The 20,037-nt window shown below is 38.2% G+C and overlaps 2 protein-coding genes across 3 annotated transcripts in view; one reads left to right on the top strand and one right to left on the bottom strand.

Annotated features, from left to right (window-relative positions):
• Positions 1-2,100: 2,100 nt before the first annotated feature.
• LOC121513049 (B-cell receptor CD22-like) lies at positions 2,101-11,413 on the top strand. The gene is made up of 10 exons (XM_041792538.1): positions 2,101-2,898; positions 3,058-3,396; positions 3,481-3,705; positions 5,743-6,021; positions 8,670-8,963; positions 9,075-9,153; positions 9,609-9,639; positions 10,171-10,305; positions 10,383-10,492; positions 10,930-11,413. The coding sequence occupies exons 1-10, from the start codon at positions 2,847-2,849 to the stop codon at positions 10,988-10,990; spliced, it is 1,605 nt and encodes a 534-aa protein (XP_041648472.1). The 5' UTR covers positions 2,101-2,846; the 3' UTR covers positions 10,991-11,413.
• A 1,543-nt stretch (positions 11,414-12,956) lies between these two features.
• Positions 12,957-20,037, bottom strand: part of hpn (hepsin) — a 28,090-nt gene continuing 21,009 nt past the window's right edge. For both annotated transcript variants that reach the window (XM_041794090.1, XM_041794089.1), the window contains 6 exons: positions 19,577-19,742; positions 19,140-19,330; positions 16,953-17,048; positions 16,594-16,736; positions 16,230-16,394; positions 12,957-15,789 (listed from right to left, as the gene is read on the bottom strand). In XM_041794090.1, the coding sequence (XP_041650024.1) occupies positions 15,745-15,789; positions 16,230-16,394; positions 16,594-16,736; positions 16,953-17,048; positions 19,140-19,330; positions 19,577-19,742 (806 nt within the window). In that variant the 3' untranslated portion in view covers positions 12,957-15,744. The remainder of the gene's footprint in view (positions 15,790-16,229; positions 16,395-16,593; positions 16,737-16,952; positions 17,049-19,139; positions 19,331-19,576; positions 19,743-20,037) is intronic.

Raw genomic sequence — 20,037 nt, forward strand, 5'->3', positions numbered from 1 at the left:
GACCCTGCTTCTCTCCCCCTACTACCTACACCTACCGCTGTGAGACTGCTAACACCAGATGACTTCCTTCAAACAGTATCATAACAGTATGTTGAGGCATTAAGATGGCCCTTTACTGGAGATAACAGGCCTAGCCCAAACCCTGAGAACAGCCCCATACCATTATCCCTCCTCCACCAAACTTCACAGTTGGCATAGTGCAGTCAGGCAAGTAACCTTCTCCATGCATCCACCCAACCCAGACTTGTCACTCTGACTGCCAAACAGAGAAGCGTGATGTCATAAACTCAATCCATGAAGCTCCCACTGCAATGTTTGTGTTACATTAATACCAGTGGAAGTTTCAGAGATGGAATCAGTAAAGCATTGTTGAATTTTGCACACCATGTATCTTAGCAGTTGTTGATCCCGCTCTGTGAATTTACTTGGTAGTCTGCCTTATGGATGGGTTGCTGTTGTTCCTAAATGCTTCAACTTTCTTATAATATCCCTTACAGCTGACTGTGGAATATCCTGAAGTGATGAAATTTCATAAACTGCAAAGGTGGCATCCATCACAGTACCACAGTTGAAGTCTCTAAGCTCATCAGAATGACCCATTTTGTATCACAAATGTTTACAATTGGAGACTGGATGCTTGGCTAGTGCTTGATTTTATACAGCTGTGGCAACATGTCTGCTTGAAACACCTGAATTCAGTCATTAACAAGGGTGTCCAATTACTTTTTTCCGTACAGTGTACATAAATATGTAATATCTGTTATGACCTTTGAGTGTTTTTGAGATATTGTGATCCCAGCATGATCCAGGCAGATGGATGGTACAGACCTGTTTGAACAAACCAATCAACATAATACCTCCGGCCTTGGCTATCTCAAGGACGGAGACATGAAGATATCGTCCATTAAATTTGCTCATTCCTCTTTTTATTTATGCTGCTAAAGTTTTGCCCCTCGGATTTCAACTGTTCACTTTTCTTTACCTATTTGAGACGTTTTTAAGATAACACAGCTCAGTAAAAGACATTTCCACATTATAGATGTGTTTCTATTATAGCACTCAAACCACAAACAGGATCTTAGCAAATGTAGGAACCTTTTCTTTTGCAACACAGAACATTAACTTTTTGTCTTGTAATATTGCACTTTTGTCCAGAGGAACAGCTAAATAAAAAAATCCACTAGTTGTGACACTTCCTTCCTTCATGTGAGACTGATATGGGTATATCAGACACCAATGAAACATTACTTAATCCTGCTGTGCAACAGCACCTGAAATGTAGCTCAGTTTCCTTCCATTTCTCTTGATCATTGCTGAGACATTTCTACACCTTGGCGGAGTCCACCAGTGGTAAAGTAAACTGACTGGACATGATTTAGAAAGGTACACAACTCTTGACAGAAGGCCTCACGGCTGACAATGCAAAAGCCAAAACCAGAGTAAAAACCAAGCTGTTAGGTCAAAGGAACTGCCTGCAGAGCTCAAAGACAGGATTGTTGCAAGGAACAGATCTGGGGAAGGCTACAAAACGTCTGCTGCACTGAAGGTTCCCAAGGGCACAGTGGACCGAGAACTAGGACTCCTCAAAGAGCTTGTCATCAAGCCAATCTGAGAACTTGTGACCAAGAACCTGATGGTCCCTCTGACTGAGCTCCAGAGATCCTGTGTGGAGATGGGATAAAGTTCCAGAGGGACAGTCATCATTGTAGTCCTCACCTGATCTGGGCTTTATGGTAGAGAGGCTGCACTGAAGCTTTTTTGACAAAAAAATACAAAACACCTATTTAATGTCAAAGTGGAAAGATTTCTACAAATTAATGTCAATTAAATACAAATATGTAATTTAAATTAAGTGACTGCATAAATGTTCACCTCCTTCAAATCAGTATTTAGTAGATGTACCTTTGGCTGCAATCACAGCGCTGAGGATTTCCACTAGACTTGCACATCTGGACACTGCCATTTTACTCCATTCTTCTTTGCCAAACTGCTCAAGCTCTGTCAGGTTGCACGGGGATCAGGCTTTGACTCATCCACTCCAGAACATTCACTTTGTTGTCTTCAAACCATTTCTGTGTAGCTTTTCTCTGAGTTGCATGGAGTGTTTATTTTGTCTTCATGGTGTAATGGTAGCCAGGGATACTGATTCAGCTGTAACTGGACCTTCCTGCTTAAATCACTTGAGACACAATCACTGCACTCAGGTGATCCCCTTTTCACCAATTATAGGGCTAGTAGCACTAGTGAGCTGGAACTCTAAAAGGGCTAAATATTTATGCAGCCACTCATTTTCCCTTACATATTTTTATTTAATCAACATTACTTTGTAGAAAGCTGATTCTACTTTGACAAAGATTTTTTGGGTCAAAAAGGCCAAATCATCCAGACCATGATTGAGTCATAACACCAATAAATGTGTAAAGCATCCAAGCAGGTGATATTTTTAAAAGCGCTGTATTTAAATGCTTTTTATGCAGTCTTTAAATGCTTTTCTTGTTATAAATGTTTTTCTTCCCATGTGCAGAAACGGGCAGCCATGCTTTCAGAGCAGCTTCCCCTAACACTCTCACATAAAAACACATCTGACACAATATTTTTGAGCAACACATCCTGTGAAGCTCCACCTACTGAGTGTGCATGTGCATCTATCTAATGGGAGGAAACAGAGTGGTGATAACAAGTTCTGCTTTTTATACCATCAAGTCAAAGCAGAAAAAAAGAACAAAGTACAACGTTATGCTTCAGTAAATGCGTCAATCCTTGATTCAGCCGGTGCTTATTCTTTTTCTTTTGTAACATTGTTCTTTTACTGTCAGGTAACTGTTTCATTTATTTTATTGTGTGGGATGAGTTCAACAATGAAAACCTTGATTCTGCTCATTCTGGTAACACTGCCTGGTAAGTAAAGATATTTTTCACCTTAACTTGGACCAATGCTTGATAGAGCACTCAAATAATTTAAACTTTCAGATTTTAGTGATTTATGGATGTGATTGAACAGGATCCTGTGAAAACTGTTTTTAATCCTTCTTTCTTTTGCTCTCTTCTCACCCAAAGGTGTGTGGAGTGGAGACTGGGATGTGACCTTCACAGATCAGTGTGCTCTGAAAGGATCATCAGTGGTGATCCGGTGCAAGTATGACTACCCTTGGCATCATTTAGTCACTAGTACAGGCTGGTATAAAGCAGTGAGGAAATCTGGAAGGTTGGTGCTGGTTCCCTTATCAGAAATCTCTTCAGACCCAAATCACTTCATATATGTGGGTGACAAATCATCTGACTGCAGTCTGAAGATTAACAATGTGCAGCACTCAGACATAGGAGGTTACTACTTTCATTTTAAGACTACGTTGAACAAGTGGACAAGTCAGAGACCTGCTGTTTTGACTGTAGGAGGTAAATAATGGGAACAAACTCTAAGTTTATACCCATTATTTTTGTCTCTTGTTTTAATGAGCTCTTCTTTTGTGTGTGAACCAGAGTTGACTGCTGCTGTTCAGCCAAGCACAGTGACAGAAGGAGATAGTGTCCGTCTGACCTGTTGGTCAGGGTGTCCTACACCTGTGGAGAAAGTCTGGTTCAGAGAAGGACGACATGTTTCAAATTCAGTCTTCCAGGCCAGGAGGACGGATGCTGGGAGATACTACTGTGGTGTCCTGAGACAAAACACAGTCCGATCTGCATCAGTGGTTCTCAATGTTCAATGTAAGCAAAAACAAACAGAAAAACCACATAACTCTTGAATGTTTATTTCCCAAAGTACATTGTTACCTCCGCCATGGAGCTTATGTGATCAGGTGGGTTTGTTTGTTTGTTTGTTTGTTAGTTTGTTAGCAACATAACTCAAAAAGTCATGGATGGATTTTCATGAAATTTTCAGGAAATGTCAGAAATCCCAGCAGCATGTTTTTGGTGTGTTTCTATTCAAAGTTTTGGGGTTTATAGAGTTTGAAATATGCACACCCGGTCGAGGAGACGAGTCAGAGCGTAACAGAGAGAAAGACAGCGAATTGTAGCAAGAATACTCACAATGCTGGGAGGAATAGAGGAATATTCACTCTCTGCCATGACTTTCAGTCATCTGGTTAGACCATGGGTCCTTCCGCTATGACAGTCCACATGTAATGAAGCCAATGCTTTGGAAGGATTCTACACTATTGGGAGATACTGCTAATGGCAGAGGTCTGCGCTCTCTGAGTGCTTTTCTAGTTACTGCTGCTGACAGAAAGTGTATGTATCCAGAACAGATATGAAGTATTTAATATAAGAACAAGCACTTCTTGGCAAAGTTAAGGTGGATATATTTATTGTCACTGACTCTGAAGGACTTCTGAAATGCTTTTAAATGATCCATAACCTAACTTAAAACATCCAGAGAAAATGTGACACTGAAAAGAAAAATGCTAAAAAAATAATAATTAAATGTAAAAAAAAGAAAAAAAGGAGCACATGATGTCCAGTGGAAACTCTAGTTAACAGTCAAAGTCATCTGCAAAACACGCTGCATTTATGAATGGAATCTAGAAATAAAAATTCACCATGTGTTTTTTACTGCTGCTGTCATACATCATCTCCATGCGTCCCCTCAGAAATGACAGTAGATTTGTTTACACTGACTTTTTTTTTTATCCCATGCGAATGCACCACACTGACCGCTGATGTCACAGGGTGATTCATGAATTATCAGAGGTCTGAAGGTGATACTAATCCCATGCAATTAGTACTTAAGATTATAAGAAACAGCAAATCTTTATCATCTCTAATTGCCAATTTAGCTTTATTCTCTACATTTTGACTTTCTTTTATCATTATTTCAACTTTATTCTCAAAGCATTATTTTTTTCTTAACGCCTGGCCCTAATCCTCTTCCATAGTAAGAAATTGCAAAGCAATGCATAAAAGTTCTACCCAGACTTTTTGTTGCCTTGCCTTCCTTGGACATTGGATTTAGAAGTGGATATACACCGTTTACCTGCATGTACCACGCACAACTCAGTGTGTACAAGTACATCAATAAAAATTTATGATCCCTCTCCCTTTAGTGAAAGTGCTCCAGACAAGTTGAGTCCTTTATTTAAGAAATATTTTTCCATAAATTTATTTGAAATCCATAAAAGTATCAAAAGTGCATTAACCCTCTGAGACCGGCGTTGTTGTGTACGACATGAAGAGGCAGACATTGTTCAAAGTTGAACAACTTTTGAACCAAAAATCTGTCACTTGTGTTGTTTTTTCCTCCATTTTGCCATCCTAATGATGCTATGCATGCCTTTGCAGCCCTTACAGTCACTTTTCTAGCAAGCCTGGAACTTAGGTGACTTTCCAGGGCATTGCTGAAGTTGGATGCTGGAGCTGGGAATGACATCATCTATGATTAAAAAATGTAATCTTTTAAAGAACCCTACTTTTTTCCATGCAGCTACAAGCTGTAAGTTCAACCTGCGATTTCCATCTGAAACCCTAATTTCCTACCGCAATCAGCCTTGCTAATTATACTTGTTAGTACCTTTTGCTGTGGGAAGATAAAATGTAGATACATTATAACCATCATTCAATCCAGTAGCTTTGTATGTTTGAACATGTAAAGGTGGTGTGCAGCTTAGCAGCTACCATTTCTCCAGCTCTAAAAGTTGTGAACTGTGCCTTTATTACATTTTACTTCTTCGACCTTAACCTCCCTGTAATTGTCATGTGTCTGAGTTATTAAGAAACCTTACGTGAATCTTTGATCTTCACATTCAGATGCTCCCAGGGGAGTCTCTCTGTCAGTGAACCCATCATCGATGGTAGTCAAAGGGCGTTCAGTCACGTTGACCTGCAGGAGTGAGGCTAACCCTCCCGTGGGTTACAGCGGATACAGACTGTATAAAGATGGACGTTTGATCTCATCAGGACCAACTTACACCATCTCTGATGTCCAGCCGAGCCACAGCGGACTGTTCTGGTGTCAGGCCTGGAACAACATCAGGAGGGACGGCATCAGCCTGATCAACTCTTCTCAGGTTCACCTGGATGTCCTGTGTAAGTGCTGACATGAAACAGAGAAAGGCTGATTTTACAGGCTCCATTAGTTAGGAGAAAAAACACTCATCAGGTATCCAGCTGCACTGGGGACAGGCTCAACTATTCACTCAGAACAAAATGAGAAGCTCAGTGTTGAAAAATTAGACAAATGAAGAAGATTCTGTAATATTACTCCTTCCTATGTTTAATTATAGCCAAAGTGTGTCTGTCTGACTGTTATCTAGATTTGTTATGTAATATAGTTCAGTCAGCATGTTGTAGGTTCAGTTTACAGAAACATAAGCGGATACTAACTTAGAGAATCACTGCATTTTAGTATAAGAATCATTTAGAAAATTAGCTTTTATTTGAATAATTTGAGCAAATTCACCCTCTGGTCAATCAAATATATCAGTCAAAAAATCTGCATCTGTATAGCTGCGTTTCACAACTAATTTTATCTCAAGACACTTTGTAAAAGTGGGGGGTGGGGGGGGCAGTCGAGACTGTACAATTTGTTATATTATTCATCAAAAGACAGAACAGCACTCAGCAACATTTAGCACAATTACAACTGCAAGACGATCTTCTTTTTTAAGAGGTGTTGGGCTTGAGCTTAAAGAAAGATGAAGAGAGAGACAGTCAAAGCCAGGGGCATAGCTAGGGATTTTGGGCCCCCAGAGAGAATATTACACAGGGTCCTATTTATTTGGTCATTTGGACATTTTTAAGGGACAAGCAGGGCCCCCCAGTATTATATATTTTACTCTATTTGATATAAATTTCAGTCTGTTGACCAGTTTGTCACTTTTGATTCAGTAATGACACTAATTACTAAGAAAACAAATGAAACACAATTTTCTTTGCAGACTTCTCAAGGGCCCCTCCCTACTGTGGGCCTGGGTAATCAGAGCCCTTTTCCCCCCCGTGCTACGCCCATGGTCAAAGCCACAGCAATGAACTTTGTGGATTTATGGCTCCAATGCCAATTATGATTTTATGAATTATTAGGGACAGATAAATGAGTGTTAAATTGTTCATGATAAAATTTAAAGTCCCTGTAAAGTGAAATCCAAGATTTGTGTCTTAACATACTAGATATATTGGAATGGGGTTGCTGTAAACGTGAAAACACTGAGATCTATTTTTGAATGAATTTTGGATTTAGAGCATTATAAAGTTTTGGTTTAATCTGGGAAGAGCAAATACAGTGCCCCATGACATCCCAGGGTGCTTTGTGAACTACCCCCTACCCCACAAAATGCTACAATGATATAAAGTTCACTGAGCTGTTCATCTAAAAACTGTCTACTGTTAGCTAATGTCACTACGGGTCATTATAAGCCTCGTGCCAAGCAGCTGTGCTCTGACCATAGTTTACCGTAAGATCACGGAGCAAGCTAATTGCTGGAGTGCTTGACCAAGGCACAGCAGGAACAATATCTTATCTGCTGAAGGTGTGTTTGAATCTAAATTTCCCTTGTCTTCTGTTTTGGATGATTTAAAGAAGCCCTCTGTGGCTTTGTCTCTCTCAAAGCAGCAACAGTTCAATCCCTCTTGTCTGTTAGCATTGTGATGCTATGGTTTACAAAAGTATCTGATGATAGACATGTTCTGTTCCTGCCAAGTCTGTCCCAATCACAACCTCTAATTCTAATCATCAATGGAGACTTTTATTTTGAAGATCAACATCAGGAAATGGAGTGTTTTTAACAGCACCTTAACAACAAAAACGCCTCATACACAGGAGAGAAACATAACTTCACTTCAAATTAAATATTTGGAATTCCTCACATGTGAAATACAGGATGACAAAATGAAACAGACTCGTGAGTGGGCGTGGCTTCAGAGCATTTAACCAGTAGCATATTTTACCGCTTCTGGGTGTTTTTTCATGGCTTTGTAGCTTAATTTATAATCTTGGAGATGTTTTTCATGACTGAAATTTGCCCTGGTGGTCCATAACACAGCCGCCTGTCATACAACAAACCTTAAATACTTGTTTGTTTGTTTTTAGCACTTTACAGGGACTTTAAACTGTTCATTCTGAGATCGTTTAATCTGAAGGATTTTTGCAGCATGTCTGTCATCAGGCAAATCCATCTTGCAAAACTCAAATCCGATACACAGTAGGTTTGTGAGTGGTCTGAAAACATACCTGACCAATTAGCAGTTTTTAATCAGATCGAGATGACATTTATTTTTTGAAATAGGAGCAAAGAATGACATTGAAAGCCTTTCCTGGCAGAGAATATGTTTTTGCACCTCCCCTGAGTCCCGATTGGCCTCAACACAAGTTTTACCCACTTACTCACCCCCACCGTTCAAGGAGTTTGCCTGCCAAGCTCATGTTACCTATGGGAGCTCGGCAGGCCTACTGTCTCATTTGGTCTTTTTGCTCTAATTGGCTGTATTGAATATTACAAACAGAACGTCCAATCACCTTCTGAGAATTTTTTGAAAAGTCCCGCCCTTCTAAAACACTTTGTATGGAAGGTGTCCCACATGAATGTGCATTGTATCTCATTCATGGATATATGAAATAGCCTATCTGACATTTTAGGTCATAAAAAGGTCACATTCATAGGAAATACAAGCTAAAAGTGTTTTTATCAACTTATCTGTTGAATATTTCCAACACTCCCCTGGTTTCTTATTCCTTGTAGACCCTCCAATGAACATTTCTGTTACAATGGACCCTCCTCATGTCTCTGAGGGTGGCAATGTGAATATGACCTGCAGCTGCTCTGCAAACCCTGCTGCAGAAAGCTACACCTGGTTCAGGAGGACAGCTTCTCCCAGCTCCACCTCCAGCATGCTGCAGGTGGGCTCAGGACAGGTGCTGTCCCTCCTCTCTGTGGAGACGTCCCACACTGGACTGTACCTCTGCAGGGTCAGGAACAAAATGGGAGAAAATAACTCAACAGAAATGCTGCTTACTATGACGGCAGCGGATCATGGTTTGTATAACTTAATTTCATGGTGTATCACTTTAATTGCACAACTGCCATGAGGAAAAATGACTGATAAAAAAAATGTAAAATTCCAACTTTATTCTGTTTTTTCCTCAGGGACTCAGTCCATTCTCGCCTTAGCTGGAGTCGGATTTCTTCTGTTGCTTATGCTCCTGTTAGCAGTTTTTTTGTTTTGGTGAGTCAAAGTGTGACCCGGTGACTCACGTCACTGTAAGTTCCTGGTTGAAGTGCACACATTTGAAGTTTTTGCGTCTCTTTTTAGCATGTTGTGTAACTTTGTACAGCTGTTGTCATGACTGCATGTGTAACAGCACACACTCTGTGTGTCACACCAGTTTGTACTAAAATTTGAACACGCCTCTGCTTTAGAAGGATAAAGTGTATTTCATAATTAGTTCTATTTTGAGTTTATTTTAAGTAAATATAAATATATATAATATATATATAACCACAACTTACCAGCTCAAACTGTTATAAATGTGTGTACCTTTACCCTAGCAGCAGTTTTTCGCAGTCCTGAGCTTCTGTTTTTCCCCTTATTACAGAACAACTTCCTGTAAAATGTGATGTAAAAGATTAAGCAACTTATTTTTAATAAAGCTGTTTATCTGATTTTTCTTGTCTTTGTAGGAGGAAAAAGACAAAGTATGAAGAGAAAAAAGTGAGTACATCTTACAGTGCCCATAAAAGGTGTACATCCCCTTGGATGTTTTACCCTTTTGATGATTTTTTTTAATTAATCATGGTGAATATAATTTGGCTGATTTTATAAAAAAAAAAAAAAAATCTTTAATTTGAAGGTGAAACCAGATTTCCACAAAGTAATGTCTAAAGTATAAGAAAAAATAGATATGTGAGGAAAATAAGTGACTGCATAAATAAGGTTTGAAAACTTTTTATAGGCACTTTTTATAGTTATTAAAAGACTCCTGAATTCCAGTTTCATTAATCAGCACCATTCACAGTCTCAGTTCTGCAGAAAGAATAAGAAGTGAAATATCTTGGTATAGTTTTTTTTTTAGTGGCGTTTTCCTGTTATAAAACGTTCTTTCAAATCTGGACTTCACGTTATTGCATCATAAAAACAAATGCAATATCAGAACTGAAACTTAAGTTTACCCAACAGTACACACAGAACACAGAAGCTGTGAAGCAGAAAAGGGAATTTGACTTCTTGTGTCACCTCCTGCAGGACCGTATTGTCTCCAGTCGAAGCAATAGCTCAACAGTCGCTGAAGATCCAGTTGACAGTGTTTACATGAACATTGGTGCTTTATCGTCTTTCCCGCTGCCTGTGAATGATCAGGACTTCAGCCCTCATTCAAAGGTGGGCTCACTCACAGAGCATCATGTGCATATGGTTGCTTACTGTTTACTAATTAGATTTTATTCTGTCCTCCTCAGGCCCAAGCATCTGTTGAAGATGACGTTACGTACTCAGTAGTGACCATCAAACCCAAAAACTCTGCTCCTTCACATCGCATGAACAACAACAGAGCCACCAGGGAGTGTCGGTAGGTTCACTGTGTCACAAACACAAGCTATACACTCACCCACCAGTTACCTGTCCAACTGCTTATTAAAGTGCATATCTAATTAGCCAATCACATGGCAGTATCTATTGAGGCACGTAGACACGGTCAAGATAATGTCCTGAAATTCAAAGTGAGACTCAGAATGGGAAAGAAGGTAACAAAGCATCTCTGAGTGCACAGTGCATTGAACCTTGAAGCAGCTGGACCACAGCAGCAGAAGATTAACACTCCTGTCAGCTACAAACAGGAAACTGAGGCTACAATTTGCACTGGTTTACCTAAATTAATCTAGGAAATAAAGAGAAATTACATTGTTTTTTAAAAATGTGTTCATCACCTCATAACTGTCAGAGAAGTCACAGTAATAATACACCACTTGGACAAACATGTAACAAATAACACTGATTTCTCCTCAGGTTGGAAGCAGGAGAAAATGAGGACTCTGTGATCTACTCCACTTTGGCAAAACCCAGCTAGGTGTTATTTTTTCCTGAGTAAAAAGAGTTTTATCATTATCATCCAAAAACCTGTGAATCATCATCCTTTTAAGGAGGTCATGAAAAATTCAAAGCTTTGTCTATAAAAGGCAATAAGAAATGAGATTTTGGATCAAGTGCAATAGTTTCAAAACCACTCAGCTTTAGTTAATGTGGAATTGTCAATCTTTGTATTTATTGTATTAAGTTATATTGTTATGTTATTGTAAGTGTTATTTTTTTACTTTAGCACTGTAATTTTTACTGAATACAGATGTTGGTACTTTTTATCACTATTCAAAGCAGATAGATTCGCCTGTTTCCGTGTTTCTCACTGGTGAATCCATCTTGCAAAGCTCCCGCCTGAACTGTTTGAGCCCAGTTAGAAAATGACAGGACCAATCAGCATCAAGGGGCAGTACTTTGGGGCGCAGCGAAGTCGTGACGTAAGCAAGCAGCAACAAGAGGCTGGTGCAATTATGATGGAAGATATTAGCATGGATGCTGCTAAAACATCAGTTTTATCAGAACTTGACGACATTTCTTTGTTAAAAGAAGAACAAAGAAGAGCATTGAGTTGTTTTCTTTTCAAAAATGACAGAAGTCATGTACTGACATGTTTATAGTTGCCATGGTTCACGTTAACCAGTTCTTTATGGAGTCTACTCCTTGGTAGGGGCACACACGCTCGTTAGTGGCTACATCACGTGTTTTGTTGCTCTGATTGACCATAAAGATGTGACAGAACGTTCATCCAATCACCCTCTGAGTTTTTTTTCAAAGGCTCTGCCTTTTCCCAAATGCTGTCTGTGAGTGGTTTCTCAGTTTGATGTGTAAAACAAATCCATCTGGCATGCCAGGTTATTTTTCTTTACATAATCTTCCAGAATTAGTTAGTTTCAGGAATTTGACTGAAATATTGGGAGAATTTGCTGCCTGGATATTTCAGGACATTTTCAAGTATTTTCATGGAAATTTAAGAGATTTGTTTGAATATTGTGAGAGGTTTCATTGGAAGTTGTTTGTGAATGTGGGGTGGTCTGTTGAAATTTTAAGGAATTTTCATGGAAATTTCAGGGGATCTCTTTTGGGTATTTCTTCATAATTTTCATTTGAATTTCAGGGAATGCATTAGTAAAATCAAAAGGAATGGACATGAGGCCTAATGACTTGAACCTTTGAATTCCAAACTGTGTCAAAGTTGACACTTTTAAGTTTGAAGAAACTCCTCCAAGTACTCTTGAGATGTTGCATTTACAAGCATTATCATAATCTTTGATCTTTGACCTCCAGAATCGATTTAGTATATCCTTGAGTCAGATTAAACATTTCTGCAAGCAAGATATAGACATCAGAACCAATCATCTTGATCTTTAAAATTTATAATCAAACCAGTCCTCACTATAGAACTAATAGAACCTATCCCAATCTCCAAACCAATCAATCAAAGCCTCCTAATATTGATTAATAAACAAGGGATGAAAATGAGGCCTATTTACCAAGACCTTTGACCTATGACCCCCAAACTCTGATCCGATCTTGAGCCAGAGTGGATAATTTATGCAAATTATAGAAGACCCTTCAAAGGATTTTTGAGCTAATGTGTAACGGACGTACATGGACAGGCGTATGTAACGACACACAGACCTGGGGACAACCTGATAAGAACATGTCTCCAGCCTTGGCTATCCAATATGGAAGCAACAAAAATGAAAGTCACTTACACTGAAATGCAATGTTCCTCAGTATTATTAGACTTTGTTTCATATTTTGTAATTAAATTGAAGTTTTTTTATTCTGTTTTTATTTTAATACAATACTCAATGCAACAATTCACATTTTTCAGTATTACTTTCTCTTGTACACATCAGGGTTATTAAAAATACATACATGGATTTTGTTTTTCAAAGTGTTGATGAATATTCCAAGGATTGTGAAGCCATAAGCAACTAAAGACTCAATGTCTGCTTTATTATTATTTAATTGTATTTCATAATTGTATCATGAAAGTCACATTGCATTGTATATTGTATGTCTGCTAATGACACCAGCATTAACTTTTGTCATGTTTTTCAATTTTATTAAGGACAGACATATTTAATCAAGTCATAAGAGCTTCAATAAAGTGTGCAAATAACCACTGTTTGACTCAAAATGTTTTTTTCAGGCACTTTTTTTCTAAATGTGTAAAGGTATTATCAAAAAGAAAAGAGCGAAAAAATAATTCTTCATGCCACTGTTACCTGACCTATAAAAAAACTAAAAAAAACCTAGGTAAAATGATGAAATATATTTCTGTGTTTCAGTTTTTAAAGAACAATGAGGATTTTTTTTTTTTTTTAAATCAGTTCTTCACTCTTGATATTTATGAAAAGACACAACGGTGCATGGTGATGATAGAAAAGATGTTTCCATCAGGATATATCTCTGAGATTGTGATTGTGATTAAGACTCCTGACTTTTTAGGGCATTTAGATTGTAAAGAAATCTGTAACATGTCTCAAAAAAATCTACACATTGACAAATATTTACAAGACGACAACAAAATTCTGATCTTAATATTACTGAAATCCTGTTTTATCCTCACCAACAAAGTCATGAATGAACATTTTTTTCCTTTATAAAATAAAACTACTGCATATAAAGAGGCATTTATTTGTAGAAATTTGGATATGTGCTGTTATTATATAAAATAATTCTCACAAAGGACAGTTAAAGTTAGCATTACTCAAAATTTATCAAGTTTTAGATCTGTAGCTCTATGTGCTTGTTTCTGTTTGTGTTTTCCTGCTTCCTTCATTAACACTTTAAAATGTAAAAGTACTTTACAAGCACAAAGAGCCAAGCTTTTAAGAGATCATTTATGATCTTTGTAAAACTCAGAAATGCAGTCTGTGTTAAGTGTGGCTTACTGTGCTGGATGAAACAATGTAACTAATGAATATATTTTTATAATCATATCCAGAGTGCTATGGATGAACCTACAGTGCATTCAGAAAGTATCCAGACCCCCTTTTATCAGTTTTGTTTGTTGCAGCCTGATGCTTCAGTAGTTTGAACTCATTTTTCTCTCTCATTAATCTACACTCAGAAGCTGAATGACAACTTGAAAACTGAAATGTTACACTGACATAAGTATTCAGACCCTTTACTAAGTACTCAGTTAAAGCACCTTTGGCAGCAATTACAATCTTTTGAATATGACGCACAAAGCTTTTCTCCTATCCAACTGGATGGGGACCATTGGTGGACAGCCATTTCTAGGTCTATTCGACACGGATGCTGGATATGGTTCAAGTCAGGGCTCTGGTTGGGCCACTCAAGGACATTCACAGAATGGTCCCTAAGCTACTCCTGTGTTGTCTTGGCTGTTTGCTTAGGGTCATTGTCATGTAGGAGGGTGAACCTTCAGCCAAGCCTGAGGTCCTGAGTGCTGCTGAAGAGGTTTCATTGACAATAACTCTGCATTCATAACTCTTCCATTCAGCTTTCCCCTAATGCTGACCAGTCTCCCAGTCCCACAACATGATGCTGCCACCACCATGCTTCCCTGTTGGGATGGTATTTGGCAGGTGATGAGGTGTCCTCTAGATATAATGTTTAGAACTGAAGCCAAACAGTTCAATCTTGGTTTCATCAGACCAGAGAGTCTTGTTTCTCACAGTCTGAGAGTCCTTCAAGAGCTTCAAGTGCAAACTCCAAGTGGGCTTTCATGTGTTTTGCACTGAGGAAAGGCTTATATCTAGCCACTGCCATAATGCCTAGATCAGTGGAGGGCTGCAGTGATGGTTGACCTTCTGGAACTTTGTCCAATCTCCACACAGGAGCTCTGGAGCTCAGTCTGTGTGACCATTGGGTTCTTGGGTTCTCTGTCAGGATCCTTCGGTACAGCAGATTTTTTTGTACCCTTCCCTGGAACTGTGCCTTGCAACAATCCTGTCTCTGAGCTCTGCAGGCATTGTCAGCTGTGAGGCCTTCTTAGAGGGGTGTGTGCATATCCAAATCATGTCCAATCAGTTTAAGTTACCACAGGTGGACACCAATCAACGTGTAGAAACATCTCATAAAGATCAAGAGAAATGGGAGGCACCTGAGCGAAATTCCAAGTGTTGTTGCAAAGGGTCTAATTATTCATGTAATTGGGATATTTCAGTAATTAATTTTAATGCATTTACATGTTTTTTCATTATCTTTTTGCTTTTTTTATGACAGAGTACTGAGTGTAGATTAATGACAATAAAAAGGAATTTAAATGACTGTGACATAACAAAATCAAAAAAAGTGAAGGGGCTATGAATACTTTCTGACTGACCTGCACAGTAAGTGAATGCTCATGTGTTAAAATGCTGAATTATAACTTCTAGTGACTGCAGCTGTTGAGAAAATAATCTAATTGGAGCCCATAAAACTGGCATCTTTGATAGTGTATTAATGTAATTCCATCTTTAGTCATTTGGTGTTTAATTATTGTATAAAAAGACATGCCAAACTTAATAACTCCTTTAAGAGTTCAAAACTTCCCATCTCTTAAAGAGCTCTTTCTGTCTGAGGACATCTTTCAGCAGCTTTGGTAGACACAAAATAATTTTGGCATTAGATCCTCATAATAAAGTTAAAGATAAGGCGTTATCTCTTGGACCATGACCCGAGGGCAACCTGACATCCTTTTATCCTTTCTCTGTACAGTCCCCGTTGACTTGTCTTTCAAAACAGTCATCCAAGAATAGAAAAAGTATAAAAGAGAATGTAGGAATCTCATGTCCGGGCCATTTTGTGAAGTCCTGGTGAGTTTTGATAATTCTGGAGGAGAGAGACAAAAACAAAGTGTGTGGTTAAACACATCTCTAAAAGCAAGAGGAGTTTTACAGTCAACTAAAATAGTTAAAGCAATCTAAATATATCAATTAAGAAATCTTAGCGCATCTGTCTTTATATTTAGTGGTGACAAAGAACTTTAAACGGATATAGTTGTCCATTATTACATGTTTAAAGAGGAGGAATAAGAGAAGTCAAAAAAAAGCTTGTCCTCTCTCACCTTATTATTCTACTATCCATGTAAAAACAATCTCTTGCAATGTTGGACAAATTTAAAATGTCAAAGGTTAATAAACCAGATCAAATATGTGTTAAATCAAGCAGACTTAATTTAGCTGAAAGGTACACAGAAAAAACATCCATAACAATAAATAAGTTAAGGTATAAGATGAGGCAATAAAAATCAAAACAATCCCGTCTCTTACCCTCATGGCAGTAGATATCCAGGGTAGAAATCTGGACACTCTGGTGTAGACGCCGGGTTTCTTAGCCATGGCACAGCCCGTTCCCCAGCTCACCACACCCAGCAAACGATAGCGGCTGGTCTTAGATAGGCAGTCGTCTGCCACAAACGGACCACCACTGTCTCCCTGAAAACACACACAGACTTTATAAGTACCCATGTTGAAAAAACAACCAGAATTCTAGTAAATGGGCATATAATCATAAATCATTATCTCTGCTTAATGCCAACAAAACTATAGAAACAAATAACTGAGTGGAAAATAATCAGAGAATGAGTTAATAGATCACAAACAGATAAATGTACAGTTTGAGTCTCACAGTTACCTGGCAGGCATCAATGCCTCCTTTCTCATAACCAGCACAGAACATACTGGTGGTGATCTGGTTATCGTAGTATTCAGGACCGTTACAAACGTTGTCGCTAATGATCGGGACATTTGCTTCCTGCAGAACATCTGCTTGATGACCTGCAAGCAAGAAAAATGACAATTCATAAATTCAAGTGTTAACTAGGTCCTGTACTTTTAAATATTACTGGCAGACTTAAATTTGAAAGACAAAAGCAGTTATTTAAAAGCAAAAGCACATGTGCTGTCAACAATTTAGATCAAAATGGCCAGGAAAAAACAGGCTGCATCTCTTAATTTTGTGCTTTTTATAAAGTGGTGAAAATGAAAACTCACCGTAGTATCCTACGTTTCCCCAGCCTGTTACTGTTCCAATCTGTCCATCGATCAGTCGTTGGCCGTACGCTGGCAGGCAAACAGGCTGGATGTGTTCTGCACAGAGACATAGACATGTAAGAATAGCAATACCATGTTCCCAACCACTGACACAAACCTTACTGTGCAATTTTAATTTTGCATTTATCTGCATTACCTGGAAACTGATAAAGTTCCCTTTCACTTTTGACTGAGTCTCTGGTTAATTAATGGCCAAGAGACTAAAATTACAAAGCAGGGATGCACTATATTGGAATTTTCAAAATATCCAAATATATACAAATTAATTTCAGCCAATACCTATACCGCTATGGATATTTAAATGTAGGTCCGACCTAAAACTTCAGCCTTTAACACTAAAACTGCCAACTGCCATCGAGTAAAATTTAGCTGAGACTGTTCTGTAATTGTGTCTAACTTTGTATTTATTACATTTTTTAGTCCGTCAGTCTTTGCCTTTTCTGAAAAGCTTGTTTTGTAACACTTTGTGCCCCCAAAAAATTGTTTGCATAACTCCAGATTTCAGGTTGGAGCGAACAGTCCTAAGACAATTTTGGATGTGATGGATCATCATCCGACAGTGATCTAGGTCTCTCTCTGTGCTTAATGAGCTTTTCATTGTCTATGATTAAATAATTCCCCTTTATCAGAGCTCTTTATGAAAATCAATGCACTCTAATAATGGGTAAATTTTAGCTGCTGGCTGTTTCAGGTATATAGAGATCCCTGTCAGTTCTAACGTTAAAGAACACCCAAAGGAGCTACAAAGAAACAAACTTTAGTCCTTAAAACACACTGTAAAGTTTTATTTACAGCCAATACAGGCAGATACTTACAGCAAATAAAGGCAGATATTCATAGCCAAAATAGGCAGATATTTACAGCAGATATAGGCCGATATTCAGGAAGCAATTCCCATATCTGCGGATACCTATTATGAGCTTTTTAAGTTAATATCTACCAATATTAATGTCATGCTGAGAATATAATGCATCTCTTTTGCAAAGTAAGTAAAATTAATTGTAACACATCACCAAGTGCAATATGTAAATTGCAGAGGCTGGACTTTTTATAATAAGCAATCTTTTTGAGAAAGCAGAATTAAGAAGTAGTATACTTCTGACAGTCTGCCCTGACCTTACAGTCATTTCCTGAAATTCAAAATTTTCAATAATATACAATATTACAATATACATTTTTAGCATAGACAAAATTTGCTGAAAATAACAATATTATCTCCAATATTTCCTGAATCATTAAAATATCTTTCATATACCTTGGATTTTTTTTCCTGTAAGCCATACAAGAACACTGAAACTGTTCATCAAACAGGGTCCTCTGCTGTTTAAGATTTCCCTCTTTTTTAAGCTGTAATTACAAACACCAAACACCAGATGGCAGAAGCAAATTACTTACCAGTTTCTGTATGTCATGGTAGGATAAGTTTTAGCCAACATCCATTAGTAAACAATAATTAAGAACCATTAAACCTTGACTACATGACTTTATGTTGGTCAAGTTTAATTTATATACAGAAATAAAGTCACTCCCTTTTTCCTTTTTCCCCTGAAAGGACTTCATTATACTGCATCCTCATCTTGCTCAGAGGAGATGATGCAACACTTATTTTTTCAAAATATTTCTCAATAACCCATTTAACATGTTAAAAAAGATTCATTACATTTCAGATATTTTATGAAGACTTATACACAATATGCTAACTCAAAAGAAATCTCTGTCTCCTAAAGTCATTACCATTATGATCAATAACTTTCACATCAATTTTCAATCTAAATTCAAGCTTCCTTTTAATGACTATCGAGAAGCTATGAAAGATGCTGGAGGAGATCCTTGCAACATTTTCCCATTCTCAGTGTGCTTTAATTAAGTTTTTAGATGCAGGATGGCAGAGTTGTCTGGGTTAATATTTGTTGAACAAAGAAACATTTGTTCTGCAGACCTTCAATCTTAGAAGCAGGAAAATCTCCCGCAGGTAAATTACCAGAATGACTGACGTTCCAAGCCCTCTTTTCTTTTCTGTTCTTTATTATTTCTTATTAAATCAATAATGTAATCAAATCCTCAGGTTTGTGTAGACTAGTGTGTTTCTTGATTATAATTATGTGTTTCTGTATTTGTGTGTCCTACCACTGAAAGTGAGAGGCTGTGTGAGGGCCAGGACAGCAATGTCTCTACTGTTGTCATCAATGTTAGCATCCACAAAGGGCAGGTAGCTGCTGTGGTAAACGATGGTCTTCACCTCCACCAGGTTACCGTTCCCAGGTTTGTTGTAGATGGAGCCCAGAAGCACACGCCATCGGTTAACAAAGCGATTCCGTCTGACAAAAAAAGGGGAGAGAGGAAGACTGAAAATGTCTCTTTTTCAAGCTTAGTCTGACAGACACTGAAATAAAATAACAACAGCATAAACACCAGCTGAACAAAAATATCTGCACACCCATGTAGTAAAACCTTCTGGTGTGTGTTGACGATTCAACGCATATCCAAATCACGGAATTAAGGCTTTCTAAAAATGTACCAAAACATTCCTAAAGTTTTGCATGATTTCATGCCTGATCACTTACTCAGGGAAGCAGTGAGCTGCAGAGACAATCCAGCGGTCTGAGATGATAGATCCCCCACATTGATGGACTCCTTCATACTGCAGGCTCACCTGCCACGGCCAGCTTCCCTGCCTGGCATCCACACCATTAACGATACGGTCTGCAGCAAAACTTCGCCTGCCGCAGTCTGAAGAGAGAGGTTTAATGCCTGGACTAACTACAAACTTGTAAAATAAACAAGCATAGGCACAACAGAAGCATAGACAGAGGAGTCCAACTACAGAGCATGAAAAACATTAGCTCATTTTTAATTTTACAGCAGCAACACACTCAAAAAAGTTGGGAGGCAGCAACAAAAACTGAGGTCTTACTCCCCAGACGTTCACAGACTGTTGTTAAAAGAAGAGAGGGTGCTACACAATAGTCAATATGGCCCTGACCCTACTTTTGTAAAGTATGTTGCTGCCATCAAATTCAAAATA

This window comes from Cheilinus undulatus, linkage group 8, assembly GCF_018320785.1.
Source record: "Cheilinus undulatus linkage group 8, ASM1832078v1, whole genome shotgun sequence".
In the NCBI taxonomy this organism is placed as follows: domain Eukaryota; kingdom Metazoa; phylum Chordata; class Actinopteri; order Labriformes; family Labridae; genus Cheilinus; species Cheilinus undulatus.